This window comes from Danio aesculapii, chromosome 8 (assembly GCF_903798145.1).
Source record: "Danio aesculapii chromosome 8, fDanAes4.1, whole genome shotgun sequence".
In the NCBI taxonomy this organism is placed as follows: domain Eukaryota; kingdom Metazoa; phylum Chordata; class Actinopteri; order Cypriniformes; family Danionidae; genus Danio; species Danio aesculapii.
Window position 1 is genome coordinate 13,313,033 of NC_079442.1, and position 27,562 is coordinate 13,340,594.

A 27,562-nucleotide genomic window follows, 5' to 3' on the forward strand; every position below is an offset into this window, starting at 1 on the left:
AGATAAAATCTACCTGGACAGAGCTGTTAAAACCAATCCTTTTGAAGAGACTGCTTTACAGGTGCTGGTCATATAATTAGAATATCTTCAAAAAGATGATTCATTTCACTAGTTCCATTTAAGGAGTGAAACGTGTATGATGTATACATTTATTCCACACAGACTGATACAAATTCAGCTTCTCAGAAAATGAGAATATTGTGAAAAGGTTTAGTATTGAAGACACCTGGTGCCACACTCTTATCAGCTAATTAACTCCAAAAAACTGGCAAATGCCTTTAAATAGGCTGTTTCTCAATATGCGTTCTTCAGTGATCTTGTGTCCTCGTGTAACGTCATCATCAACTGCCAAAGTTCAGTTCGAAAACTTCAGACCGCAAGAACGGAACGTTAAAGTTCCAGGATGCGGTCTTGGTATCGAAGATGCGTCGATTCCCAGAATGCATAGAATTCCCAGAGGTCATTGCAACTGGAGGTGGGAAGTGCAGCATTTTATATAGATTTATTATTAAAGTTCAGAGATATAACTTATTTACCTCAGGAGTTTCCATAATTTAGACGTTTAAAGTAAACATTACCATGAAAATCTTAATAAAGGCATAAACACATCAAGGGTCTTTATTTGCTGGAATTCCTATAAAATCTGTTTTATTTGTATTGTGCAACACATATTTGTAAAGTCTATATGCAGAGTATATATTTTTAAAAGGGTAAAAACAATAAATCGCTGTATGAATGCTGTAATGTTTAAATAATTTTCGGTTAAACATGTGTGAAGTTCATGTGACTATCAGGAAGAACATAGCATCTCATTTCTCACAGGATGTGTTCTTGCGGTCTCCCGAGTTCATTTTTCCAAGGTGACCGTTCTCTGCATTCTTGGAATTGAGAAACAGTCATGATCTTTCAGTCTAGTTCTGTAGGCTACACATTCATGGGGAAGACGGCTGATTTGACAGTTGTCTAAAAGATGACCATTGACACCTTGATCAAATAGGGCAAGACATAAAAGGTCAAATCAACTTTTTGAAGATATTCTAAATATATGACCAGTTGTCAAAGCCAGTTCCTGGAGGGTTGCAGCTCTGCACAGATTAGTTCCAACCCTAATTAAACTCACCTGATCAAACTAATTGCAAGAATTGAGAGCTTTAAGCTTGTTTGACACACTCTCATAAAAAATGGTACAATGTTGTACCAAAGAAGGTACAAACCCTTGTCACTGGTGCAGTAACTTTTTATGGAACAGAATTGTACCTTAAGACAAAGAATCAAATCTGTACCATTGCAGTTTGTACCTTTTAAGGACATTTGCACCATGGGAAACCAAAATGTACCTCATCAAATCTAATCTATGAAAGTACCACTACAGTGACAAGACACTTTGTACCTACAGTGTCAAATGTGTTCCTTCAAGAACTATTTAAAGGCATTTTGCTTCATCCAAAATGCGTCAATTTATTTTCAGGAAATATTCATTCATTCATTCATTTTTTAAAAAAAGTTAGTTTTTTAACTTTTTTTGTAAAAGTAAACACTTTCCACAAAAATGTTACAGAAACACATTCTCCCATGTACAATAAAAAAAATTCTCCAATTTTCACACAATAGCTTTGTAATCATCTAAAAGTTAATTTAATTTACTTAATTTTAAAATAGAAATAGAATTATGCTAAAGTATTGTAGCGAGATATGCACAATGTTTGATTAGTTTTATAGTGCTAAAATGTCTGCATGATGAATACTTTGCATATGCAGGACTTTTGCCAGCTCCTGTGCGTAGTGGAAAGCAAATGCCAAAAGGTGCAGATATCACTAATGAAAACGTAATAATGAAAATGTATTTATCAGAAAGTGCTTACCAAATGTTTATTAAAAATGCCTCAAATGTTTAGTTTACAATAGTTTTGTTTTACCAGTTGTTTTGTATTATAAAACTTAATAATTCATGTGTATGAGTTTCTTTAAACAAATGCTTTTAATTGATGATTCATGTTTTAATATGGAAATTATTCATAAAATCAGTAATATTTATTTTCATAGATATTGTAATAAAGAGTTGTCCAGCACTCATGTACCTTTTTAATGAGAACAATTGTGTATATTCATTTCAATTTTACCATAAAAGGTACAGAACAGTATCATAAGAGGGCTTTTCTGTATCATATAAGGTACAACTTTTACAAAGGTACAAAACTGCTCCTTAAGGAACATTATTTGTGCTGCTGTGTACCTTTTTTCTGAGAGTGTACCAACAGATAGGTGTGTTGGAACTAAATTCTGCAGGGCTCCGGCCCTCTAGGAATTGACTTTGACACCCCTGATTTAGGCTTTTATTCTGATTAGAGAACAATGGAGAGAAATGCCTTAAAGGGATAGAAAGAAATTCTGAAGAATGTTGTTGGGGGTGGGGGAGGCATTAACTTCCATAGTAGGAAAAAAATACTATGGAAGTCGATGGCAGTTTTTCTTCCAACATTCATTAGAATATCTTCCTTTATTCAGCAGGAGAAAAAAAATCGAATAGCTTTGTAACAAGTTGAGGATGAGTAAATGATGACAGAATTTTAATTTTGGAGATGAACTAACTCTCTGAACTAACATTGAGCCTATATTCTCCAAAACTAATATATTATGTATAATTCACAGGTGGACCTGAGATGTCATCACAAAACATACAGTGCATCATCGAAGACGAGCAAAAACACTAACTGCCCTGCTACTATGTTTCTGATTCTCAAGAGATCTATGCACGAAAGAAAGTCCAGGTGAGACAAAGTGTATGAACTACTTTTGTAATGTTTGTAACATTGTTTGGGTGCTGGACGATATGGGCAAAATTTATATCACAATATAATTTTTCACACCTTAATTTTGGTTGATAGGATATAATTCCAGAATCTATGTAATATTTAAAAAACTTTAGAAAAACTGCCAAGAACTCCCATTATGTCTATACAATTCATTCAAAAATGAATTGGGCAAGTTTTTGAAACATCCTCCTATAAAAAACATAATATTTTAGAAATAAAAACAGCACAATAAGTTAATGTTCACCTTTTATTTGTATTTAGCCTTCTTACAAGGAAGAAATGTGAAATAAACATAAAGAAACCAGCAATACACATAAACATGCACCCTGAACATCATTTTCATCACCACCTAAACATCATCGATCAAGCGCTTTATGATTTTTAATTTATTATGGTGTAGAGATGTTATACAGTTTAACTCAAAGAATGACCAGTCTGTCAGATGAAGAAGAGCAGGAGTTAGAGATTCAAATAAATAAATACATTTTACTGAAGATAGTTTGCAGTTTCATCAGCAGAAGCCATCTTCAACACTCGAGATGAGTTCCTAGGCCGCTCTGACTTACAGTACAACAATGCAGCAACAATACTCTTTACACAAGTCCAGAAAAGGTGGGATCCAGGTAAACTGTTCTCATTGGTTACAGCAAAAATAGACAATTCTAAATGTGTGTGTCAATGAAGTATTGTATCTAGCTCCAGATATGGATGGCCTAAATGTGTGCATCAAGGAAGAATTGTATCTAACTCCAGATATGGATGGCGGCATGGTTCTTGGGGGTCAGGCCGACCCTAAACTATTAAGAGCTGATCTCTGACCTGTAAAAGCTAAACCATGGCAAGGTAGTCAAAGTAGTCGAAAGTGACAATTTGTTGTGGAAACTCAAGGTTGTTTCTTGTACGTTCAGCTGTCTTATCAAACTGGTTCAAAACTGGTTTAATCAACATTCGGCTACAATATCCTCACTACACACAAAGTCTATCTAACATAAAAAGGAATTAACAATCAAAACAGCTAAATTACTGTAGACAATAATATGACAAATAGAAATAGGTGTTTCCCCCTCCTCAACATCAGTAATTCCCTTCAGAGGGAGAGAGAGAGAGAGAGGTCTCAATGACCTATGACCTGGTTTGTTTGTCTCATGAAAACAAAGTTAAAATAGACAGACAAAGAGAGGAGCAAGGACACTGAACATTCTTACATAAAGCAGTGTGTTACTTATTCATTGGTTCAAATCAATTTCAAAGTTAAATACTCATTCAAATAATCAAATAATTATATAAAAGTAATGAGAAACAGGATGATGAGAAAAAGATAAACGTTGATTCACGTTGAGATGGATTTGAAGGTAGAAATCTGAATAAAAAAATTATAGGACATACTGTGAAACATTCCTTGCTCTGTTAAACATCATGTGGGAAATACTTAAAAAAAGAAAAAACTGTATATTAATATTGAATTATTATCTAACACTATTCAGTCTATTTCACAGCTCTACATTTAAAAACAAAACCAAAAAATAAATTTGTCCTTCCACAGATCAGGTGACCCACACATTGAAGAGGGCTATTTTCTTCATGTGAACTTGAGGAACGAACATAACCACAGGCTGCACACCGCTGAGGTCATGCGATGGAGAGATGTATCCAACGACACCATCGAAAAGCTTCAACAGCTCTACAAAAGCGGCCACTCACCTTCATCTGCACTCAAGACTATCAAATACAACTTACAGGAAGAGGAAGGCGATAATTATCTCTACGCTGTTACAGATCGATCAATCTGCCCAGACATTCAGTTCTGTTACAGGTCAGTCGATTAAGAGGGGTTAAAAAGATAAGTTAACCTTAAAATCATCATATTTGGGTAAACTTAGAACGCAGCGAATGGGAGAGTACAACAAATATATATTTTACAATCCAATTTGCTGAAATAATAAAAGAAAAATTCAACGATAGTGTTCTGAAGGCTCTCAGAAAAAGAAAAAAATATGTGAGACTGATAATGGCAGTCAAAAGAGAGAAAAACATACAACACGCTGAATTACAAACACCTCACACAAGCGGTAATTTATTTTTTGTAATTTGATGCAAATATGATATAATACATACATAAATACATATAAATATCCATACATTTAAAAAAAATTAAATATTAAAAACATCCAAGGATTTAAGATGCTGATGACCGCTAAACATGTCATAACAAGCTTGTAAAAAGGGTCGATTACAATCCGCTGAGACCTTCGTTCGTCTTTGGGACAAAAATTGAGGTATTTTAAATAAAATTTAAGAGATAGGCCCAATTCCAATTCTATTTTTGTACCTCTACCCCTTCCCTTTGGTTCTTAAAACTGAATGTGAAGGGCTTCAAAATTTACCCCTAAAAAATGGGACAACACTACAGCACCTGCACACGTCATCATATGTCATCGCAATCTCATGCTTCAAATGAGATCAGATGATCACGACTGCTGTAGTTATTCCAGTAGTGTTATTTTTTAAATTAAACTGCGAATTTACACAGTGGCCATATTCATCTATGTAAACACACCAAAAACAACATTAACATTATAGCAGACACTGTAAAAAGCTCATTCCCTGTCCCTAGACTTTTCTAATAGGGTATTCGAGTGTCAGAATGTTGTGGGGCTGCTATACAAGAGTTATTATTAGGGATTACAGATTTAAAATCATGATGGTAAAACACAAACGCGATTATGAATATATTAAAACATGTGCTTGTTTGTTGTAAAAATCCGTAATAATGACAAAAAATACTAATTTGTGGATCTCTGTACTTCTGGGTGCAGCTATCCTGCCTTTGTGGCTGGTGTATTCTGGGAAATTTTCTTACCCCTTGGTTTCGAATGTGGACCCCTTCCCCTTAGCCCTACGCTTTGAAGCTAAAGAGAATTGGGACACCCCAACCCCTTTAAGTGAACATGCAAAACGAGGGGTAGGGGGAAGGGGAAGAGCTAAGGGGTAGAATTGAGATTGGGAACAGCAGTCCAAGAAAAAGTAGCAAAAAACTTTTCATGTGACTTCAGTGATTCAACTGTAATCATATGAAGCTTAAAGAATACATTTGTTTGCCCGAAAAACAGTAAAACAACTTATTTCGCCTATATCTTCCATATCAGATCAGCATGTGTTTTTACTATGGGCAATATGATTCTTACGTAAAACATAAAAATGAATCTTCATTCATTCATTTAGTTCAAAATTTGTGCCAGAATCTTTGTAACACACCAAATTGCCTCTGAAAAGTCCTATATATTGTGATATTTCTTTAGGATTTTACCAAATTATTTAATATTCATATCCATGTGAGGGGATTTTCTTATTTTTGGTCTTGCACTTGTAGGTTTTCAATATATTAATTAATTCATTCATTTATAAAAACATAAGTTATGCCGAGTTCAGACTGCATGATTTTAACTCCGTTTTTGACTTGCCGACAGGTTTTGAGAAATCTCCAACAATTGCCTGAAATCACAGGCAAATCGGTGCTCGTTCAAAGACACTATCTAAGAGAATATCTGAGAGATATTTGGCATGCTAAATATCCAGACCAGTCTGCGATTCAAATCATGCCGTGTGAAATGTGTTTTGACTGAAAATGACATTGGCGACCGCCTACAGCCAATGAGAGTGCAGCATTCACTAGTGTGGGTACCTGCAGGCCAGTGGGAGGTTGAGGGAGAAGTTAAAAGCGCTCAATTTCAGTTTATTTAGACCCAAGAAATGGAGCACCCGTGTCTGTTTGACGTGTCATGTGAGCAATATTACAACTGAGTCAAAAAAGAAAGTTTAATAGAATAATTAATAGAAATTATTAGGGAATTAGTTTAATAGAAACTAATTCCCTTCAAACCCAGGTGAGGTGATGTACGTTTTCTACCCCATTAAAGGTTTCTTTCTCGTTATGTAGTTAATAACAAAAGATATACTTTGTGTTTTTGGTTGTGAGACGTAGTTTGGACGAAGTATTCAGTCATTCTTCCTATTGTAAAGTCATGCAATGTGAAAGCCCCTGTCGCCGATCCATCTTGCAGTGTAAACAAAGCAGCGACAAAACGTCATGCAGTGTGAAAACATCTGTGACACGATTTTTTTGAAAATCATGCAGTCTGAACTCAGCATTAGGGTAATTAGACAAAACATTGTCTAAAAATCAAACAAATATATTGCTTATGGGGGCTAATATAATATTGACCTTAAAATGGTTTTAAAAAAAACTAAAAACTAGCCAAAATAAAACAAGACTTTCTCTAAAAGAAAAAAACATTATTGGAAATACTGTAAAAAAAATCCATGCTCCGTTAAACATAATTTGTGAAATATTTGAAAAATAAAAACAAATTACGAGAGGGTGAAGTTTTTTTTACTTCAACTTAGACATCATAACAGATGTGTATTCATTTTGGAAATGTGTGACACTGGACCACAAAACCTTATGGTTGTACTGGTGATAATTTTGGCCCTTAAAGTGTTTATTCGTCTATTGACAAAAATACATTTTTCTTTCATACCAAAAATCGTTCAAATATTAAGAAAAGTTTCCGTGAAGGTTCCATGAAGAGATATTTTAAAATTTTATATTGTAAATATATCAAAACATTTGTGATTAGTAATGCGCATTGCTTGAAACTTAATTTGGACAACATTAAAGGCAATTTTCTCTATATTCTGATCATACATTTGATCTATATTGATGACAGATATTTAAACAGTGTGATGTGTATTTTACCAAAAACAATCAACACTTATGGCTGGTTCTCTGGTGCAGGGTCACGTATGTATGTTGATTCTATCATATAATGAACCATACTTTTATTATATTTCACTGCAGATTATATTACAAGCTTTTTCCGAAGTCATTTGCTGAACCTGCAGGTGAGATGATTCTGACAAACCTGGAGTGTGTAGATTAACAGTTCAGAGCACAGAGTTTTGCCAATTCTATTGTGCTAGCATCAACGTTTAATTCCATGTTTGTTTGTTTTTTATGAAATATGGATTTGCATTCAGAGAAGGACATTTCAGAAGAGCTTTTTAGACCATTAGAGTTGGAGCAATCATGGGAGACAATGACAGTCACAGGTCAGTATGCCCCTGTTGTTAAAATAAAATATATGAAGAGATTTCTATATAAATATCACAACATTATGCCTTTTATCTGAAACAAGCAGATGGACAAGCCACGTTCAATGAGGAAACGGTGTCTGTTACCACAGTACCAATCATAACCACCACAGGTGAAGCAAACCATTTTCTGATGATCACATGATATCTGTGTATTATTTCAGCATTTTAAGCAACTCTTATGCTAGAGCAAGAAATTTCATTTTCATAATCAGTAAATTTACTCCCATTTCCTTCCATCCTTTCACTTTAAAGGGATAGTTCACCAAAAAATAAATGAAATTGATCACATCATTTACTCTCCTTCATGTGGTTTTAAACCTTTATGAGTTTCTTTCTTTCGTTAAACATAAAAGTTGAAGAATCCTGGTTGCTGGCAGCCATTAACGTCCAAAGTTGGAATAAAAAACACTGTGTAGTTTTATTTTCTAAATTTTCTTATGTTTAATGATAGTTTAAAGAAACTCATGAACAAATGAAGGGTGAGTAGATTATAGAATATTCATTTGAATATGAACTATGCCTTTAAATTAACATAATATTATGGTTTAATTAAATCAATATTATAAATCAAAGATATAAGTGGTCAAAATGTTCTTATGACTATATTATGCAAGCTGTGTTTTTGAAACCAAGGCTGTATCCAAAAATTGCCCCTTATATCCTCAAAGAGTGCACTATTTGAGGGAGCTGCCATTTGTAGTGGTGTCTGAAACCATACTGGATGTTCTCAAGTGCACTCAATCGGTCCCACAGTGCACTGCAGTAACAAGTGTACAAACTGATGTACATTCAACAGCTAGAGAGTACTCATAATGCACTGTGAAAGTTCATGCATCTGACCTCAAAAGGCCTTCCAAAGCAGAATCCTATGGATATGGACACTGGCCCTCCAGGACTGAGTTTAAAACCCCTGACTGGAAATGGCATGGAATAGTGCATTAGTGGGGCGTCACAGTGGCACAGTGGGTTGCACGATTGCCTCACAGCAAAGACGTCGCTGGTTCGAGCCTCGGCTGGTTCAGTTGGCACTTCTGTGTGGAGTTTGCATGTTCTCCCCGTGTTGGCGTGGGTTTCCTCCGGGTGCTTCAAAGACATGCACTATAGGTGAATTGAATACTGGCCATAGTGTATGAGTGTGAATGCAAGAGAGTGTTTCCCAGTGTTGGGTTGCGGCTGGAATGGCATCCGCTGCATAAAACATGTGCTTGATAAGTTGGCGGTTCATTCTGCTGTGGCGACACCTGATTAATAAAGGGAATAAGCTGCAAAGAAAATGAAGGAATGAATAATTAGTGCATTAGTATGCTATTTGGGATTTGTAACTAAAATCCATTGATAACACCGAACGCGTTTTTTGTGTTGAGAGGCACCTTTTTTATTATTATTTTTTAACCTTTTAATGGATAGAATAGTGCAGAGAATTGACAGGAAATAGTTGGGAGCAGAGAGAATGGGAAGGGTCGGCAAAGGACCTCAAGTCGGGATTCAAAATCGGGTTGCCATAAGCACCATGGTGCTATATGTCGGCACACTTAACCACTAGGCTATCAGCGAGAGGCGCCTTTTTTGAGTGGTTTACTAATGTTCGTGAGCATTTTACATGCTCGTAACACCTTGCATTTTTGCCTTTGCGCTCTGAATGGAAAAAAACACTTTACGTCAGTTGTTTTTTTCATTCTCCAATCAAATCAAAGCAGAGGTGGGGTTTCCGTTGAGGTGACACCATCATTTGTGTTTTCAAGACGACTATGGATAGACTAGTGATCACTGTTTTTTGACTTAACCGGAGCTGTATGACTTATCAAATCTTGAATATCACAATATAATTAATTATTACAATTATAAAAATATCAACAGCAATGCCCGTGCACAATATGTAGCTGAATCAGTCATGGCCTTATGACATAAAAAACAGACGTTTTCTTGCGGTGCACCTCATATTATCAGATCGGAAAAGCATGTTCGGTGTAATCGGCCCCTTATTGTGAAGTGCATTCATTCACTCCTTTAAAGGAACACTCCATTTTAAAATTCACCTAGAGTTTTACCATTTTTGAAACTGTATAGCCAATCTCGGGGTATTGTGGGGTCACTTTTAGCTTAGCTTAGCATAAACCATTGAATCAGATTAGACCACTAGCATCTTGCTCAAAAAAGAGTTTTAATAATTTTCCTATTTAAAGCTTGACTTTTCTATAGTTACATCATTTACTAAGACCAACAGAAAATTAAAAGCTGCTATTTTCTAGGCTGATATAGCTAGGAACTATGCTCTCATTGTGGCGTCATTATTAAGTAAGACACAATGATACTATGTATAAATAGTAATTATAAGTGAACTATATTTTTTATTAATGTAGAGATTGAGGGTGGCATGGTGGTTTAGTGGTTAGCACTGTCGCCTTACAGCAAGAAGGTCGCTGGTTCGAGTCCCAGCTAGGCCAGTTAGCTTTTTTGTGTGGAGTTTGTATGTTCTCCCTGTGTTGGCATGGGTTTTCTCTGGCTGCTCCGGTTTCCCCCACAGTTCAAAGACATGCCCTACAGATGAATTGAATAAACTAATTGGCCGTAGTGTATGAGTGTGTGTGTAAATGCGAGAGTGTATGGATGTTTCCCAGTACTATGTTGTGGCTGGAAGGGTATTCGCTGTGTAAAACATATGTTGGAATAGTTGGTGGTTCATTCCACTGTGGCAACCCCTGATAAATAAGGCAAGGAAAAAAAACTAAGCTGAAGAAAAATGAATGAATGTATGTAGGGAATAGCGAATGAAGGTATAGGGGCCAATTTCGGATACAGCCCAAGATTTAACATGAAATCAGACATTTTGTAATTTGAATGTATTTCTGTTTAGACGGGGAACATTTCACACAAGAGCCAGTCCACGAACCAGGCCCAAGTATGCCTTTTTAGTATTTCTACATAAATAAATCTAATCATGTTAACAGTCAGCTTTAATCATTAGAATTGCATGTGTTCTGTCTAAGGTACAGCTGTTGCAGAGACTGTCGGGACCTTGGATGGACAGCTGGAGGACGTTTTTGGGATCCTAAAAAAGAAGCTAAACGAGGACGCAAGTTTCACGCCATCTATAAGAGCTTTTGTGTCGAATTTCTATCAGTTGAAAAATGACAGCGCCCTGCAGTCATCGCTCTTTTGCTTTGGTAAAGTTGCCGAGATAATCAGTCAGATCAGCGTACAACCGGCCGCCGGTCCACGGAAGAAGGGGGCTGGACGTAGAGCTGTTGGCAGACCCCCAAAGAACTCAAGGAGAGAGCATCCGTACTGCAACAGCAGAACTGAGGACGCTCCGCCAACACTCACGTTCTGTTTGCAGGAAACGAACACCCTCGAGAAGACAGATGAACCACAGACAGCAGCTTCTGGTGGGTGTACAGATCCAATCACTGTTGCTCTACAAGGAACACTAGAGACAAACAGTTGAGTTGTACTAGTTTTGAATACATCCAATCACTGGTTATGGTTAGAGCCCTTTTAGCTTTTTATGGATTAAACCATTAGGAAAAAAATATGTCACCCTTTATTTTGATGGTCCGTTTGTTGAATTTAAGTTACATTGCATCTACATGCCAACTAATTCTCAAATAGTAGACTGTTAGGTTGGGGTTAGGGTTAGTGAGTAGTGTAAGTTTCTTATAGTCAGTTAAATGTCTGTTCAAGGAGCAATATCAGCACATATTAAGCTGACAGTCTACTAATACTCAAATGGACCATCAAAATAAAGTGTTACCATAAATATTTTTCTATTTAAAGGTTGACTCTTCTGTAGTTACAACATGTACTAAGATCAACGGACAATGAAAAGTTGCTCTTGTCGATATGTAGGCACTATACTCTCATTCCGGCATAACAATCAAGGAACTTGCTGTAGCAGGCACAATGATATTATGCACAATGTTATCTACTTAGAGCCTATATTCTCCTTGATTATTATGTGTGAATGAGAATATAGTTCCAAGCAGTGTGCGAATTATTCATTGATGATTGGGGTGGGGGGGCAACTTTTTTGTTAGTAGTTTGATAATACAAGCTTCAGTGAATCAAATTTTAAAATCTATTTAAATTACACACTTTTAAAAAAAAAATTTCAATAATTTTTTATTTATTAATATTTAAGAACGCTAATATTAAAGATATTTATTACTATGAAAAGGTAATAAATTCCCCCCATACATACTTATTTTGATGTCCTTTAAGGAGAATCAAGTGTTAATTAACCCCCTCTAATTCGCACCCTGGTTCCAAGCCATATCAGCCAAGAAAATAGCACTTTTATTTTTACGCCAGTCTTAGTACACAATGTAAATACAGAAGAATCAAGCTTTAAATAGGAAAATTATCAAAAATCTTGATCTTTTTTTTAACAGGATGCTAATGGTCTAATCCGATTTAATGATTTATGCTAAGCTGAGCTAAAAGTGCTCCCGCCAGACACGGAGATCGGCTGAATGGATTCATATATGGTAAAACTGTATAGGGAATGTGTAAAATGAGTCTATTTCCAGTGTTGCTTTAAGAAATCGCAGCTTTCAAATCAAAAGTTGCCCCCATTAGCTTTATATTTCTGGTCTTATTGCACACAATTCAACAGCGCATGTTGTTGTACACGTGAAAATGATCCAAACGCAACCACTTGCTGTCTCCATCGAGGTACGCAGTCAGTTCACAGTACATAAAATCAAAGTTTATGTCTTAATTAGGGTTTTACTCTGCAGTGTCTCATTATGAAAGAGCACTGTTTATTGTGATTTAACATGTTTTTTTTAAACACATAATGTTATTGTTAACATTTTACTAAAGTGGTTTCTGATGTTCAGACTGATGCGAATGAGCATTACTATTTTATTTTTTTTATTTCTCACCCATGCTTTATTCAGATCCAATAATCTGTGGGGTTTGGTTAAAATGATTACTATTTGGCTAAACATGGCTAAAATGGTCCAATACCATGACGGTTCCTGTTTATGCATGTTGAAAAAAAAAAAAAAGATTGTGCATTATTATTTGCAACGTGCAAACAGCTTGTGCCATTCTCTTCGGAAAGCACTATAATGTATTTAATTATAGATTTAAAACTGACCTTTGTAAAAGTACACTTAATAAACCATGGATGATCATGCATATTGGATTAAAATCCTTTTGTTCAACAGTTATTCTGCCGTACACCTTCTCCGAATAGTCATTTAGATAATTCATCAAGTTGGGAACTTTGAACATTTTAAGAACGAGGGTGCATTAAATGGATAGTTCACTCAAACATGAAAATTTTGGAAACCAGTGAACATTTCTGTAGTATTTGTTTGTCCATGTCAGTCATTACCGGTTTAGAGCTGATTTTTTATGAAGTTTCTTAAACCAGTGATGTTAGGCATTAGACAACAAATCCTAGATGAGTTTTTTTTTTTGGAATGTGTCAAATTGTCAATAATTATTTTCAGCTATTTGACAAATCCACATACGAAGAGGAAACTCCAGGCTTGGAACAAATCGAAGGTGAGTAAACGCATGGATTAAAGTGGAAAAACTGAATTTTTTGACTGAATTCATTTTCCAGGCCATATTCCAGGAATAATTTAAAGGAATATTCTTTAATCAAAACTTTATTTAAATAGTGGAGACCAAAAAAAATTAAGAGACGTTTTAAACCACTTTAATATAGCCAATTTGTGTGTTTTAAAAGCTATTGTCAAAGTACAACCCATAAAAAAAAAAATTACCATATGGGCTCAGAACTACTTTTGCAAAACTTTGTTAAGTACCACAATATGCAGTTCCATCCACAAATGCCATTTAAAACTGTACTGTGCCAAAAGGAAGCCCTATGTTAACAGTGTCCAGAAATGCTGTCGACTTCTCTGTGCTCAGAGCCATCTGGGATGGACCATCACACAGTGGAAACATGTACTGTGGTGAGATGAATCAGTATTTCAGGTATTTATTGGGAGAAATGGACGCTGTGTAATCCGGACCAAAGAAAAGGATCATGCAGACTGTTACCAGCAACAAGTCCAAAAGCCAGGGTCTGTCATGGTATGGGGTTGTATCAATGCTCTTAGCAAAGGTAACTTGCACTTCTATGATGGCACAATTCATGCTGAAAAGTACATAGAGAGCACAATCTACTGCCTTCTTTTCCAGGGACACCCCTGCTTATTTCAACAAGACAATGCAAAACCACATTCTGCACACATTACAAAGTCCTGACTGCAGAGGAAGATGATACAGGTACTTAACTGGCCTGCCTGCAGTCCCGACCTGTCTCCAATAGAAAATGTGTGGTGCATTTTAAAGCACAAAATGCGACAACAAAGAGCTACTGTTGCCCACCTTAAGACTTATTTGCAGGAATAATGGGACACAATTACACCTGTAACACTTCATCACTTGGTGTCTTCAGTCCCTAAACATTCTTTAAGTGTTGTGAAAAGGAATGGCACCATCACAAAGTGGTAAATGCTTTCATGTTACTTTACTGTTATTTTTTTAATGTTTTGCAAGAACCAAAATTGTAAGATGCTTATTTTGAAAAAACAAAAAAACAAAACAAAATCACATGGAGCACATTAAATAATGTTTGTTGTATTGTCTGCAATGAAATACAAGTCAAAGTAAATATTTAGAAATTATTACTTTACATTTACTTGCGTTTTTCTATACTGTCTTAACTTTTTCTGATTTGAGGTTGTGTGTTTAGCACGTTTTTTTTTTATATATATATTTGCAAAAACATTTAGTATTTTTATGCATTACACGCAACTACTTAGTCTCCACTTTCCTTCCTAATCTGTAACTGCCTCTCTGGCTATAGCACTAACTGTAATCTCTCTCTCAAAAAAAAAGAAATGTTCTAATGCTTTGCTTCTTAGACTTTACACACCTGAAACTTGTCTATAGCACTTGTTCACTGCTGCTCTTATAGTTGTGTAAATTGCTTCCTTGTCCTCATTTGTAAGTCGCTTTGGATAAAAGTGTCTGCTAAATGACTAAATGTAAATGTAAACGTAAGGACAGACGGTAACCCAGTTGTTCACAAAAATCCATCTTAGTGTCCTTTTTTCCAGTCTATGGTAGCTATGGAGAACTTTAATCCATGAAAATGATGACTGAATCTACTTTTTGAGGTGAGCTATCCTTTTAACCACAATTTTTGTTTCAAACTCACCTGTAGAAAACTAAACTGAATCTTTGGTTATCCACAGAGATGGTTGATTATCCAAGAAAGATTCATTTAAATATGAAGATATTCTCCCTTTTAGAAACCGTCCAAAAACTCATTTCCATTCAATTGAATTTCAAGTGTAAAAATATTTTAATTAAATATTTGACTTCAAAACCCCAGCAGAGTGTATAGGTTACACATAGGTAAGCTCAGCATTTGACAGACAAAACAATGAGAATTTTAATACAAACATACTGAATTCCCTGGTTAATCTGATTTTATTGAAAGGTTTGTGATGCATAATTGTAGTCGAAGTCTCTGTCCTGAAGTCTGATCATATCTTTCCTGGGTCTTCCTTGAGTGTAACAGTCCTGTTGAACACCAGCTGGAGAACAAGAGACAGTATACAAGTTAAACTCAACTGCATGTTCATTTGTTTATAGGCCGGGACACACCGAGCCAACAGTTGGCCATTGGATTGACCTTCATTCAGCAACGAATCGGAGCGTGACGTAGTGACATAGCAAGTAAACAATTCAAGTAGGGCTTCAACTAACGATTATTTTGATGATCAATTAAGTGGTCAATTAATCATATAAAAGCATAACTTACTTACTTCCTGGGCCATTTATATCTTTCCAAGTTGATATTTAGACCTGTCAGCTGTTATACTGTACTCCGTGGCTTATCAATACAAACACACAGACCTCACTATAATTATAAAGAGCAAACCATATTTTTGGCATGAAAACAGCAAGTATGTAAGCCATGCAATTTCCAAAAACTGACCTATAAAAGTATGCTACTGATACTCTGCTGGCTGATTTGCATGTTGATTCTAATCAGGAGCAGTTATGTTTCATTTCGTTATTTTGTATTGTGTATAGTATTTACCAGGGTGTGTGATTTTTCTGCAATTTTAAAACGCCACTTTATTTTCACTTTGTGACACTTACAGTGATAGAAAAAGTACAGAAAATTATACTTAAGTAAAAGTACCATTACTTGCCTAGACCCTAAAAGTATTCAAGAGTGGTGAGTATTACGCTGTAAAAAGCTGATGCGTTTACATGTAATTTGTAGATGTGTGTAAACGTAACATTCTGTAGTGCATTTAGTTATTGTCCAGCAGGCACACAACGTCATAAGACGTTAATATTAGGTTAGATTTAGGTTGTGATGTCAGGTGACTAAAATTCAATGTCTAGCCAGAGTCTAAGGACAATGTTATTTTGATGTTCAATAACGATGTCAAATGACATTGAAATAAGGTTGACTTTAGTTTGTGTTTAAAAGTGACCAAAATCCAACGTCATATTGATGTCAAATACTGACATTTATTCATCAGGTATGGCAACTAAAATCCATCGTCTGATAGACGTCATAGTGGTAACATCCACACAACGTCAAGCTGTAACATCATTAGACTTCAATATTTGGTTGATTTTAGGTTGAACATTGACGTCAGCCTGAAGTGGAGTTCTGACGTCAACCTGATTCAACTGTCAACCATTAACCCCATGGCATTAGGGTACAATGTCAATCTGACGTCATGTTGACATCTTGTGCCTGCTGGGTGTTTAAGGCCATTTCGGTCATCATACAGTAAACATCTGTCATCTCATCAGTGACATGCATCTAAACAGTCTCTGTGTTATTGCATGTACATATTTTGCACATCTTCTTAGACACTTTAATGCTTCCAAACAGTTTGCTCCAATTTTTCGCTCATTTCTTGAGGTAGTTCATTTTGATGCGATTTGATTGGACAGGAATTTTCTAATCGCCATAGCCAAGAAAAAATTAAGTAGTGACTGCAGGCTGAAGTAGTGGTGTAAAAGTACCGATACTGCATTAAACATGTACTCAAGGGAAAGTAAAAGTACACATTTTTAAAACTACTTAGTAAATTATAATTTCTGATCAAAAAAATTTCTCAATTACAGTAATTGGAGCTTTTGTATCCACCACTGCACACTTAATCAATGTGCTAGTGGGACAGTACAGGCTACGTGTGTGTGTCAAACATTTTGCTGAATTACATGTGTTTAGGTTGGCTATATATTTGAAAGAAAAAGAAAATGATCACTTTAGCGAGGATGAGGCTTCATTTAAATGGCATAAGATGCTGTCTGACAAGAGGAAAATACTTTGTAGCAGTTCTTTTTTTTAACCCATTAGATTACATGTTTTTAAATGATCAGTCCAGGAGGTGGCGCTGATCGACAACAGGATTTGTTCAAAGATGATAAAAGCATATAAAATAAATCGTTTCAAAGCGGTCCGAATGTGACTGTTTATATGCATCAGCTGGCGATCGGAAGTTTTTAGCATTCTCCTTGCGCATACACGCAAAGCATAATGGGTAATTTTGCATTATAAAAAAAAGGTCTATAGTAGTTCCAAAACATACTTTCACATCTGACACCCGAATCCCCTGTCAGTAATGTCTAGTGGCTGGGAATGAGCTTTTTACAGTGTCTGCTATAATGTTAATGTTGTTTTGGTGTGTTTACATAGATGAATATGGCCACTGTGTAAATGCACAGGACAGCTACGAGCTTATAGCCACATTATATCATTATGATAACAAGATATATGCCTTCTGTGATTTCCTGAAGATAAATACCAAAACAAAATGCAACTGGAATAACTACAGCAGTCACGATCGTCTGATCTCATATGAAGTATATGAAGCATCATATGTCATCGCGGTGAGATATAATGATGTGTGCAGGTGCTGTAGTGCTGTCCCATTTCTTAGGGGTACATTTTAAAGCCCTTCCCTTTCACACTCTATTTCAAGGGCCAAAGGGAAGGGGTAGGGGTAACTGAAATAGAATTGTGATTGGGCCTATAGATGCTGATGACTGTTAAACATGTCAAAACAGTCTTGTGAAAAGGGTCCGTAGGATATTAAGTAGCAGAGTAAATAAATAAAAAACAAATATTTCAACATTTCTATCAAAACATTAAAAAAGACACTAATAGTGATATGATTAAGAGTGCTCTAGTTAAACTATTCTCCTCAGCTTATATGGCTAAACCAACGTCAAAAACTATAACTAAATTAAACTAATTTAACTAAACTAAAGCGATATGTTCTGTTGCTGTTAAGAAGAAATTTGTGTTTCCTCTTTGGTCCCTGATTGGGGAATTTAAACCTAAATTATAAGCTGTAAAGTGATATGTCTACTGATGCTGTGAAATGTTTCTCTCTGCAATAAAAACTTTTTAAAAATGTAACATTATTAGCCTTCTCTGAAAACCACAACATTGACTAATTGTAATATTCTACTGCTCCTGTTTGCGGATTTTAAATACAAGGGTCTACAATGTTTGATTTACGCTAATCTAAATCTAAAGAGGTTGACAACGAATTTCATAATCGATAATTATTGATTGGTTAAATATATTCATTTATTATTTATTTATTGCCACATCAGCAACTTATGGCTATTTCATGGCAAAATGGATATACAGTTGAAGTCAGAATTATTAGCCCCCCTCAATTATTAGCCCCCCTGTTTATTTTTTTCCCCAATTTCTATTTAACGGAGAGATTTTTTTCAACACATTTCTAAACATAATAGTTTTAATACCTCATTTCTAATAACTGATTTATTTTATCTTTGCCAAGATGACAGTAAATAATATAATAATATAATTTTTTTAAGACACTTCTATACAGCTTAAAGGGACATTTAAAGGCTTAACACGGTTAATTAGGTTAACTAGGCAGTTTATGGTAATTAGGCAAGTTATTGTATAATGATGGTTTGTTCTGTAGACTATTGAAAACAAATATAGCTTAAAGGGGCTAATAATTTTGTCCTTAAAATGGTTTTTAAAAATTTAAAAACTGATTTTATGCTAGCCGAAATAAAACAAATAAGACTTTTTCCAGAGGAAACAATATTATCAGACACACTGTGAATATTTCCTTGCTCTGTTAAACATCATTTGGGAAATATTTAAAAAAATTCAAAGGGGGGCTAATAATTCTGACTTCAACTGTACATAAAAATATTACATGATAAAAACAAATTTGTATTACAATAAAAAGTTACTTAGACAAAAATATAAAATAGAAATAAATACAATTCACACAAAAATATATTCAAAGTTAAATATGATATTTCAGTTCAATTTTTGATAAATAATTTAAGATTTTTTCTGGTGGTACCCTTTTTAAACATATCCATCAAAGTACTCTCCTTATAAAATATTGTCTAATAGTATTCAAACTTCCACGTTCCAACAAAATATGTTTGATTGTAAGAGCAGCTTGGCAGAAATTACATTTAGGTGGTGCTTCGTTATTCAGTAAACACAAATGAGTCAACCTAGAATGTCCAATTCAACATCTAGTATAGACATTTTGTTCATGCCTGGTCTCAAAATGTAATGTTATAATGGTACCAAACGCTGCTTTGTTTACGATTTGCTTGCGTGTGTCGGAAGTTCTGGTTTCCCATTGTGAATGAGAACAGATACTGCCCACCGCGGTGCAGAAAAACACAACTTTCCATGCAGGCAAAGGACGCTCTCTTTTGTTACATTTGGCTGCCTTCTGCTTGGGGTGTTCATGGGCAGCTTTTTGGTCCAAACAAGATCAGACCCAAGTCAATGCAAGATGACGACATAGTTTTGTTTGTTTTGTTTGAAAACATAGGTTTTGTCTGCACTAGTTGTTTGGCGTCAGCTTGATGTGTACCGGCCTTAACATAACAGGTTTCGGCAAATACCTTTTCAGGTGTGCTGTCAGCATCCACCGAAAAATAGCCCACTCTCTCAAACTGGAACTTGTCAAACACTTTGGCTTTGCCCACCGAGCGGTCCACTAAGGCACTTTCAATAACTGTTAAGGAATTCTAAAAATGACAAAAAAATAACAAAACAATTAATGATTACAACTTCCATTGAATCATTCAAAATACTTTAACCAATATGGCAAATGATACTAACACTTTTTTTTTTCAGAGTCCATAATACACGCTACATATACTCGCTCTCTACTACGGTATTAACAGGTAATTGTGCACAATTACAAGCAACTAATGAGAAATTAAAGGGATAGTTCACAAAAGAAATTATTTACTCACTTTTGAGTTTCTTTGTTCTGTTAAACAGACATTTTGAAGAAAGCTGAAAACCTGTGACCATTGACTTCCATGGTAAAACAACAAATACTATGGAAGACAATGGTTACAGGTTTCCAACGTTTTTCAAAGTATCTTCTTTTGTGTTCAACAGACGATCGAAACTCAAAGGTTTGAAACAAGTAAATGGAGAGTAAATGATGACAGAATTTTCATTTTTTTGAGTGAACTATCCATTTAAGGTGGTTTTTAAATGACCTCATGCTTGTTTAATTATGCTGTAATACAAATAAATGTGACCATAGACAACAAAAGTGTCATAAAGGTCTTTTGTTTTTAAAAATTGAGATTATACATGATCTGAAAGCTGAATAATAACACAGATACAATCAGCTGAGATACTATTTGAATATCTGGATTTTTTAGGTTTCAAAAATATCAAAATATTGGAAGAATACATGTAAAGTTGTGCAAATAAAGTGCTAAACAATGCATATTCCTTACCAAACATTACGTTATATCAATTTTTGGTAGGACATGTATAAAATGTCTTGAATTAACATGATCTATACTTAATATTTAAATGATTTTTGGTGTAAAAGAAAATTTTCTTTCAAATCTTTGCTTTTTTTTTCTTTTTTCCCCCACACTCATGCAACAGCGGCTCACAAAAGCATCCATTTTAAATAAAAATATAATTTTAGACTTTGTAAAAAAAATTAAATAAAACACCTAAAAGAATCTAATAAGAACGTGCTTATAGTGGTCCGTTCATTCATTATTCATTTAATAAATACTCTCATTTACACCAAATATGATATTATTGCATACTGCTTTATAAATGTAGCCTTTTAGGATTAGTTCACCCCCCACAGTTCAGTGTTTTTGGAGCTCTGTATGATTACAGTTGAGCCACTGAAGTCACATCAAATGTTTTTGGTTCCTTTTCTGAACATTTCAGGGTCTATGGAGGATGAGAGAGCTCTCGGATTTTATCTAAAATATCTTAATTTGAGGTCTGAAAATGAACAAATGTTTCAGGGCTTTAGAATGACACAAGGTTGAGTAATTAATAATGAAATTGTCATTTTTGAGTGAACTAACCCTTTAATACCTAAATCTGTAAATATTTGTAACCAAGTATGAATAGCATCTAAATATACATACTAGTATTGACACAATAATGAATTTCGGTACTGAAATTTTATAAACGTCTGTTTCCTGCAAACATTTGAGCACCGCTGATTGGCTATTGTGTTCACGTGCTCAACAGAAATGACTGTGTTATCGGTGTTTAAGTACGCTCTCAAATGTTAGCGGTAAATGGACCTTTTTAAAATGTCGGTAACGAGTGGTAACGAAATTCAGTATCATGGCAACACTAATACTTACTGCAAAAAAAAAAAAAAAAACACAGACGTAATAAATAGCTTCTACACGTCAATAGCATGATACTTAAAGTGCTGCTATTTTTACTTAAGCGTAATCGCTATTAAAGGCTAATTATTTATGCCTTACTGGGTTAATGTCACTCAGGAATCCAGCAGGAACTTCCGCCGGGTCCTCTGGGTTTTTATGAAGAAAGCTACAGACAAAACCACGAAAGAGTGAAGATAAAACAGACTTCAAATATGGCTAAACATGAAGAGCTTAGGGCTTGTCAGTAGGCTAGGTAGGAGACTTACAGTCTTTCATAGAGGCGCACTTCACACAGGAGTGGCTCGCTCACCCAGTGGATAAACGCTTTGGGTTTCTCTGCAGTGTCTGAGCTGATGCAGGTCACCTCGAGCTCACATACTCTACCACTGTCATCCTGAAGAGAGAAAAATGTATTCCTATAAAGCTTCATTTAAAAAATAAATCATCAAAACATTTAATTCATGTCATCTATCATTCATATAAATGTTGACATATTTGGAATATTTTAGCAAATAAATGACTGTAAATCTTCGGATTAATCAAAACATTTAAAAAAAATTTTTTTTTTGGTTGTGAAGTCATATTTTTGAATCACTAATTTATGTAATCATGTTGCATTGTATTATGTGTTTTGCCACCTTCCCAAACGTAATAATACTGTGTTTTAACCTTTAATTATGCTTTTAAATAAATATATTCATGATAAATATAGTGTGAAACCCAATATTTATGTGGATTTATTATAAAATTAAGGATCTGACTCATGTACAAGCTATTAGGAAATTTCAAATGTAATATTTGGCCATTTAAATATCAGAAACTAAAGCAGACTAACTGCAATTTTTAGCGCCGGCCTCTGAACCAGTTGAGGTGTTTTTTGCCCTTCTTGAGTAATTGGGAGGGCAGGATTTAGGCCGTATTACTTTTAATATAAATAACATTTTGGTGACAAGGTGGCGCAGTGGGTAGCACAATCACCTCACTGCAAGAAGTTCGCTGGTTTCAGCCCCAGCTGGGTCAGTTGGCATTTCTGTGTGGAGTTTGCATGTTCTCCCTATGTTCGTGTGGGATTCCTCCACACGCTCCGGTTTCCCCCACAGTTAAAAGACATGCACTATAGGTGATTTGGTTAAGCTAAACTGTCCATAATGTATGTGTGTGCATGGGAGTGTATGGGTGTTTCCCAGTGATGGGTTGCAGCTGGAAGGGCATCCACTGAGTAAAACATATGCTGGATAAGTTGGCGGCTCATTCCGCTGTGGCGACCCTAGATTAATAAAGGGACTAAGTCGAAAAGAAAATGAATGAATGAATAATATTTTGTATGTTGTATTGATTCTTGAAATTACTGATCTAACCTGCTGTCCAATCATATCTGTCCTAGAGCAGCTATAGTTGCAATAACACTGACTTGCCAATCACTTGTCATGTCACTTAATGAAATATGCACTGATAACATGCTGTAAATATTTATTTGGTCTTGTGGGAATATACATTTATATAATCCATATATAACTGAAAAGTTGTTTTTAGGGTGTGACAGACCTTAAAATGTATTGGTTTCCTGAGCCCTGACTGCCTCCAAAGTAATGAAAATTGTCAGTTTCACAGCACAGCTGTCTATTGTCTTCTAACAAATGGTCAAGCCGGTGAGCTGGTCATCCAGGTTCTGTCTCCAGAACATCATTTGCACACTGTAAAAGTATCGTGAATGGGTACTTATATGCTGATGAGATTGGGGCTGGATAGGCAATTTACCCTGCCGACAACAACACTTCATTTGCATGCTTTGTTTAGGTTTGTCTCCACCCCTATGTATCAATGTAGGTAAAACTGTATTTAAACTGAGTGTCTACAGTGCCAGATGAGAGTTCTTTCGATGACGCCACAGCCACGCTGAGTTCTTCTTATTAAAGGATTTTGCTTTGAAGACAACCGAGAGTTCTCCCTGGTTTTTTGGCCTCGTCTTAGAATTTCACAACAGTTCGGTGCCGTGAGCAAGACTAGAGAAAATCACAACAGTCTTCACACTGTAGTAATTTACTTGATATATAGAGTGATCACCATAACTGAGTACACCCCATTTTTCCAATGAAGATGGGTAATACATTTTGGTGCATTTGAACAAAATATATACGAACAGATATATTTATTAAAATAATATTTTAGTCACCAAACAGCTTTAGAAATAGAAAGATAATACATTTAAATTCAAGCAAAATATTGCAAAACAATATTACAAACTACTCAAGTTCATCTAAAATGGATATTTTCTTTTGTTTCTCTTGATTTTTCCTCTTTTTAAAATGTTGATATAATATTTACCCGCAACATATAAATTGGGGCTACTAATGTTTTTAGCAGTTATTTCAAGTTATTTTGATCCAGATTTGGCTTCAGTACTGACTAAAGCGTACATATACAAATATTAATATTGTAGAGCATCCTATAGCAAAATTTGAATTTAAAAGAGATTTGTGAGAGGTCATTCATATATGCTGAGCACTATATATAAAATAAATTATTACAGTGTGAAAAAAATAATTGTATAATATAATATGGTTTTATATGTCGTTTAATATGTTTGTGTTTTATATTTTGATATATACATCCACTTTAAGGTGTACTTGAGTGTCTTGAAAGGCACCTATAAATAAAAGGCAATATTATTAGTAATAGTAACTACTGCTACTACTAAGGCTTGGAGTAATATTTGAAGTAATCAAGCCACTGACCATGCAAACTAAGTGAGCTGTGTTTTACCTTGATGACACGCTGTACAGAGATGACATATCCTGCATATCTCAAGCCCACTGACTGATCTGGAGTCAATCGCTTATAACCTTTCTCCATCACCTGCAGCAAACGCAGAACAAGACAGCAAAATTAAAATTATCTGTTAATGGGATGCCGGATCGGTTCAAAACTGATCCACATATAAAATAATCCTAAAAAAAAACACCTCTCTGAAGTCGCTCTGCTCAATAAAGATGGTCTTTGAGAAGGGAACCACATGGTTGCCCCTTTCTTCATTGGCTGGAAAGTCTGGGACTCGAAGCTCTTTCTGAATAGGGGAAAAAACAGCAAATATTAATATTGTACCATCATTCTCATCTTCCACTTGTTCCAGACATGTTTGGGTTTATTACTTCTGTTGAACACAAAGAAAGACAAACTGAAGAATGTTTAAAAAAACTGCCATTGACTTTTATAGTATTTTTGGTTCTTACTATGGATGTCAATGGCTGCTTTCTCCCAACATTCTTCAGAATATCTTTTGTTTTTAACAGGAGAAAGAAACTTGAGTAAATGTCACATTTTTGGATGAACTACATCTTTAAGAGAATATGCTTACAGTACCAAGGTTTTAATAGATTTGGATTTTTCAATAGCTTTAGTTTTTATTTTCGTGTTGACTTTGTTTTTAACTTTAGTTATTCGTTTTTAGAGGGTGATTTACTAGTTTTATGTTTTAGTTTTAGTATTTTGAAATTTCTTAGTTTTAGTCTTTTATAATAAGAATATTTGTTAGGTGCAACGTTCAAAATCATCAGAATAAATATTGTATAAAAAAAAAAAACACTACCATCTACCCATCCTCAAATTCAAACACAACAGCCCACAAGATAGCAGCCTTAAGTAAAATATGTGTGCAAGGCTGCTTCTCAGGTTAAATGCAAAGTAGTGATGGGAAGTTAAGATCTTTAACGTGAACTGGATCTTTTGTGACAATCTTTCCATGTTTCGACTCAACATACGAAAATTATGTAGTCAGCAATCATCATTTCAGTTAGTTAAAACATCAAGTGAAAAGTTTCTTACAATTAAGTTTTGCAACCCAACAGAAGCATGATTCACTTATTTATATTCCATTACGATATTCTGTTGTAAAATAAACTTACGTTTCAACAGATTCTCTCATTTAAGCCCTCGGTTTACCCACGCTGCAGTTGTTCAAGTTTAGTTCAGTCACAGCAGGCTGTCATGTGTGCGGTTCACTGAATCACGCATGCGCAGTATTATCAGTTTACCGGTTCACAAATCTGATCTCTGTGTAGCCTACTCTTCTAATAACTGAATAACTCAGGAAATTGGTTTATTTCGAGTCAGAGAGGGGTATCAGGCATGTTAAAAAGTAAGTAGTTTGTGGATAAGAGTGCTTACTGGAGACGCGAATCGTTTCAAATGATTCAGTTTGATTTGGTGAACTAGTTCAACCGGTTCACTTAGAAGATTCGGTTAAAAAGGATGATTCGTTCATGATCAGAATCACTAATACGGAAATAAAACCCAGTATTTAAGTGTCTGCCAGGGTCGTATTTAATGCAGTCACCGTGTGTCTGTCATGTCTAGTTGTTGTTTTTGTCGCTGGATCAACAGCGAGGCCTGATTGGAGGAGACCCGGCTTGATCTGGCCAATGACATCAGGATTACAAACTCTGAGGTGGTCAAAACACCGGACAGCATGAAGTAAATAAATGTGCTTCTAAAAGGGCGTACAATAGATTATGTATCAAATACATTTACAAAGACGAAAACGATGGACATTTTTGCTATAATTTTAGTTTGTTTCAGTTAGTTTTGAATGTAGACAATGCAGTAGTTTTAGTTTTTTGCAACTCTCGTTGTTATTTTTTTTCAGTTAATGAAAATCATTTAAAATTTTAGTTTGTTCATTTTCGTTAACTAACCTTGTACAGTACAATTCATCTACAAGTAAATCAATAAATCCATTAATACTTGTTTTTCATTAGTCAAATCACAGCATTGAGAAGTAGAATATATTTTGTCATTTCAAACAATTTTTGTCTCCCATGAAGCTGTCCTCGCATCAACAAACAGCCAGAAACTCTTTAAAAGAAAGACCTTAAAGGACTAAAGTAGTATTGTAGCATTAAACTGTATGAGATGCAAAAACGTGAATGAAAAATGTGTTTAAACTGATGCTAAATATGTGAGCTAACTAGTTCATAAAGTAACTGAATGCTAAAGTAAATGAATGCTGAAATATTGATTGTCTTTTTGCTAGACTGACTGTTTTCAATGACTGCAAGGTGACATTGGAAAAAATACCTGTGCATTAAAAACCTACCTGTGCATTAGTTGGCAAGTTGATTATAGTGACTTTGAGAGGCTCGAGTATGGCCATGGCACGAGGAGCAGTGTCATTCAGGACCTCCCGAACACAAGCCTCCAGCAGGTGTGGCTCCATGGTGGTCTGAGCAACAGTTACACCCACCTTTAAAGAAAACAAATAATACAATAAGGTACCGTTTCTGAGAGTGGTTCACTAAAATATCAGTTACTGATAAAAGGCATTTCCTAATAATCAGCACTGGTCAATTACTTTTCCTGACGTTGTTTGGAAATTCCTTGATAATGGGGTAACTAAAAGACGCATACAATTTCAACTGCTGTGTATACTTATTTGTATTCTATCAAATCAATGGTAAATAACTTTGAATACCCAATATTTTAAATATCTAATAAAGTTTGAATAACTGGTTCTCAACCTTTTGAACTTCAAGGCTGCCCAAGTAGTCAAATTATTAATAGTATTTAACTTGTGATGAATAAAGCATTTATTAACCTGCATTTTTAATTTTTTGAAACCAGGAGTCAATGCATTTCTATAACTAAATTAATTCTACCAAGTAATTACAATTTCCAGCTGAATTTTCTAAATAATGATTTCAGAAAATTCATGTGATTCCAATACTGGCTTTTTTAAACAACATAAAATAAAATCTTACGCATCTCAAACTTTCATTCATTCAGATCCTATACACTTTCTATGGAGAACTGGTGACTACCAGGGAATAAAGACGTGTTAGTTATACGCTTATTTCAGGTGGCCACTATCTTAAAACACGAAAGCAGGGCTGCTGTGGGAA

At 35.1% G+C, this 27,562-nt stretch overlaps 2 protein-coding genes across 3 annotated transcripts in view; one reads left to right on the top strand and one right to left on the bottom strand.

Annotated features, from left to right (window-relative positions):
- si:dkey-75a21.2 (uncharacterized protein LOC794385 homolog) overlaps positions 1–13,109 on the top strand; it is a 15,781-nt gene extending 2,672 nt beyond the window's left edge. Inside the window, exons 3-9 of one of the 2 annotated variants that reach the window (XM_056463248.1) lie at positions 2,650–2,768; positions 4,357–4,626; positions 7,672–7,715; positions 7,851–7,922; positions 8,009–8,077; positions 10,822–10,866; positions 10,955–13,109. In XM_056463248.1, the coding sequence (XP_056319223.1) occupies positions 2,650–2,768; positions 4,357–4,626; positions 7,672–7,715; positions 7,851–7,922; positions 8,009–8,077; positions 10,822–10,866; positions 10,955–11,412 (1,077 nt within the window). In that variant the 3' untranslated portion in view covers positions 11,413–13,109. The remainder of the gene's footprint in view (positions 1–2,649; positions 2,769–4,356; positions 4,627–7,671; positions 7,716–7,850; positions 7,923–8,008; positions 8,078–10,821; positions 10,867–10,954) is intronic. The other variant, XM_056463249.1, reaches the window with a different exon arrangement.
- Positions 13,110–15,278: 2,169 nt separating this feature from the next.
- The window catches only part of qars1 (glutaminyl-tRNA synthetase 1), a 41,290-nt gene continuing 29,006 nt past the window's right edge, over positions 15,279–27,562 (bottom strand). The window contains exons 17-23 of the mRNA XM_056463251.1: positions 26,761–26,907; positions 24,631–24,732; positions 24,432–24,524; positions 21,935–22,062; positions 21,768–21,834; positions 19,896–20,021; positions 15,279–15,532 (exon numbers count right to left, since the gene is read on the bottom strand). Of these exons, the coding sequence (XP_056319226.1) occupies positions 15,482–15,532; positions 19,896–20,021; positions 21,768–21,834; positions 21,935–22,062; positions 24,432–24,524; positions 24,631–24,732; positions 26,761–26,907 (714 nt within the window). The 3' untranslated portion in view covers positions 15,279–15,481. The remainder of the gene's footprint in view (positions 15,533–19,895; positions 20,022–21,767; positions 21,835–21,934; positions 22,063–24,431; positions 24,525–24,630; positions 24,733–26,760; positions 26,908–27,562) is intronic.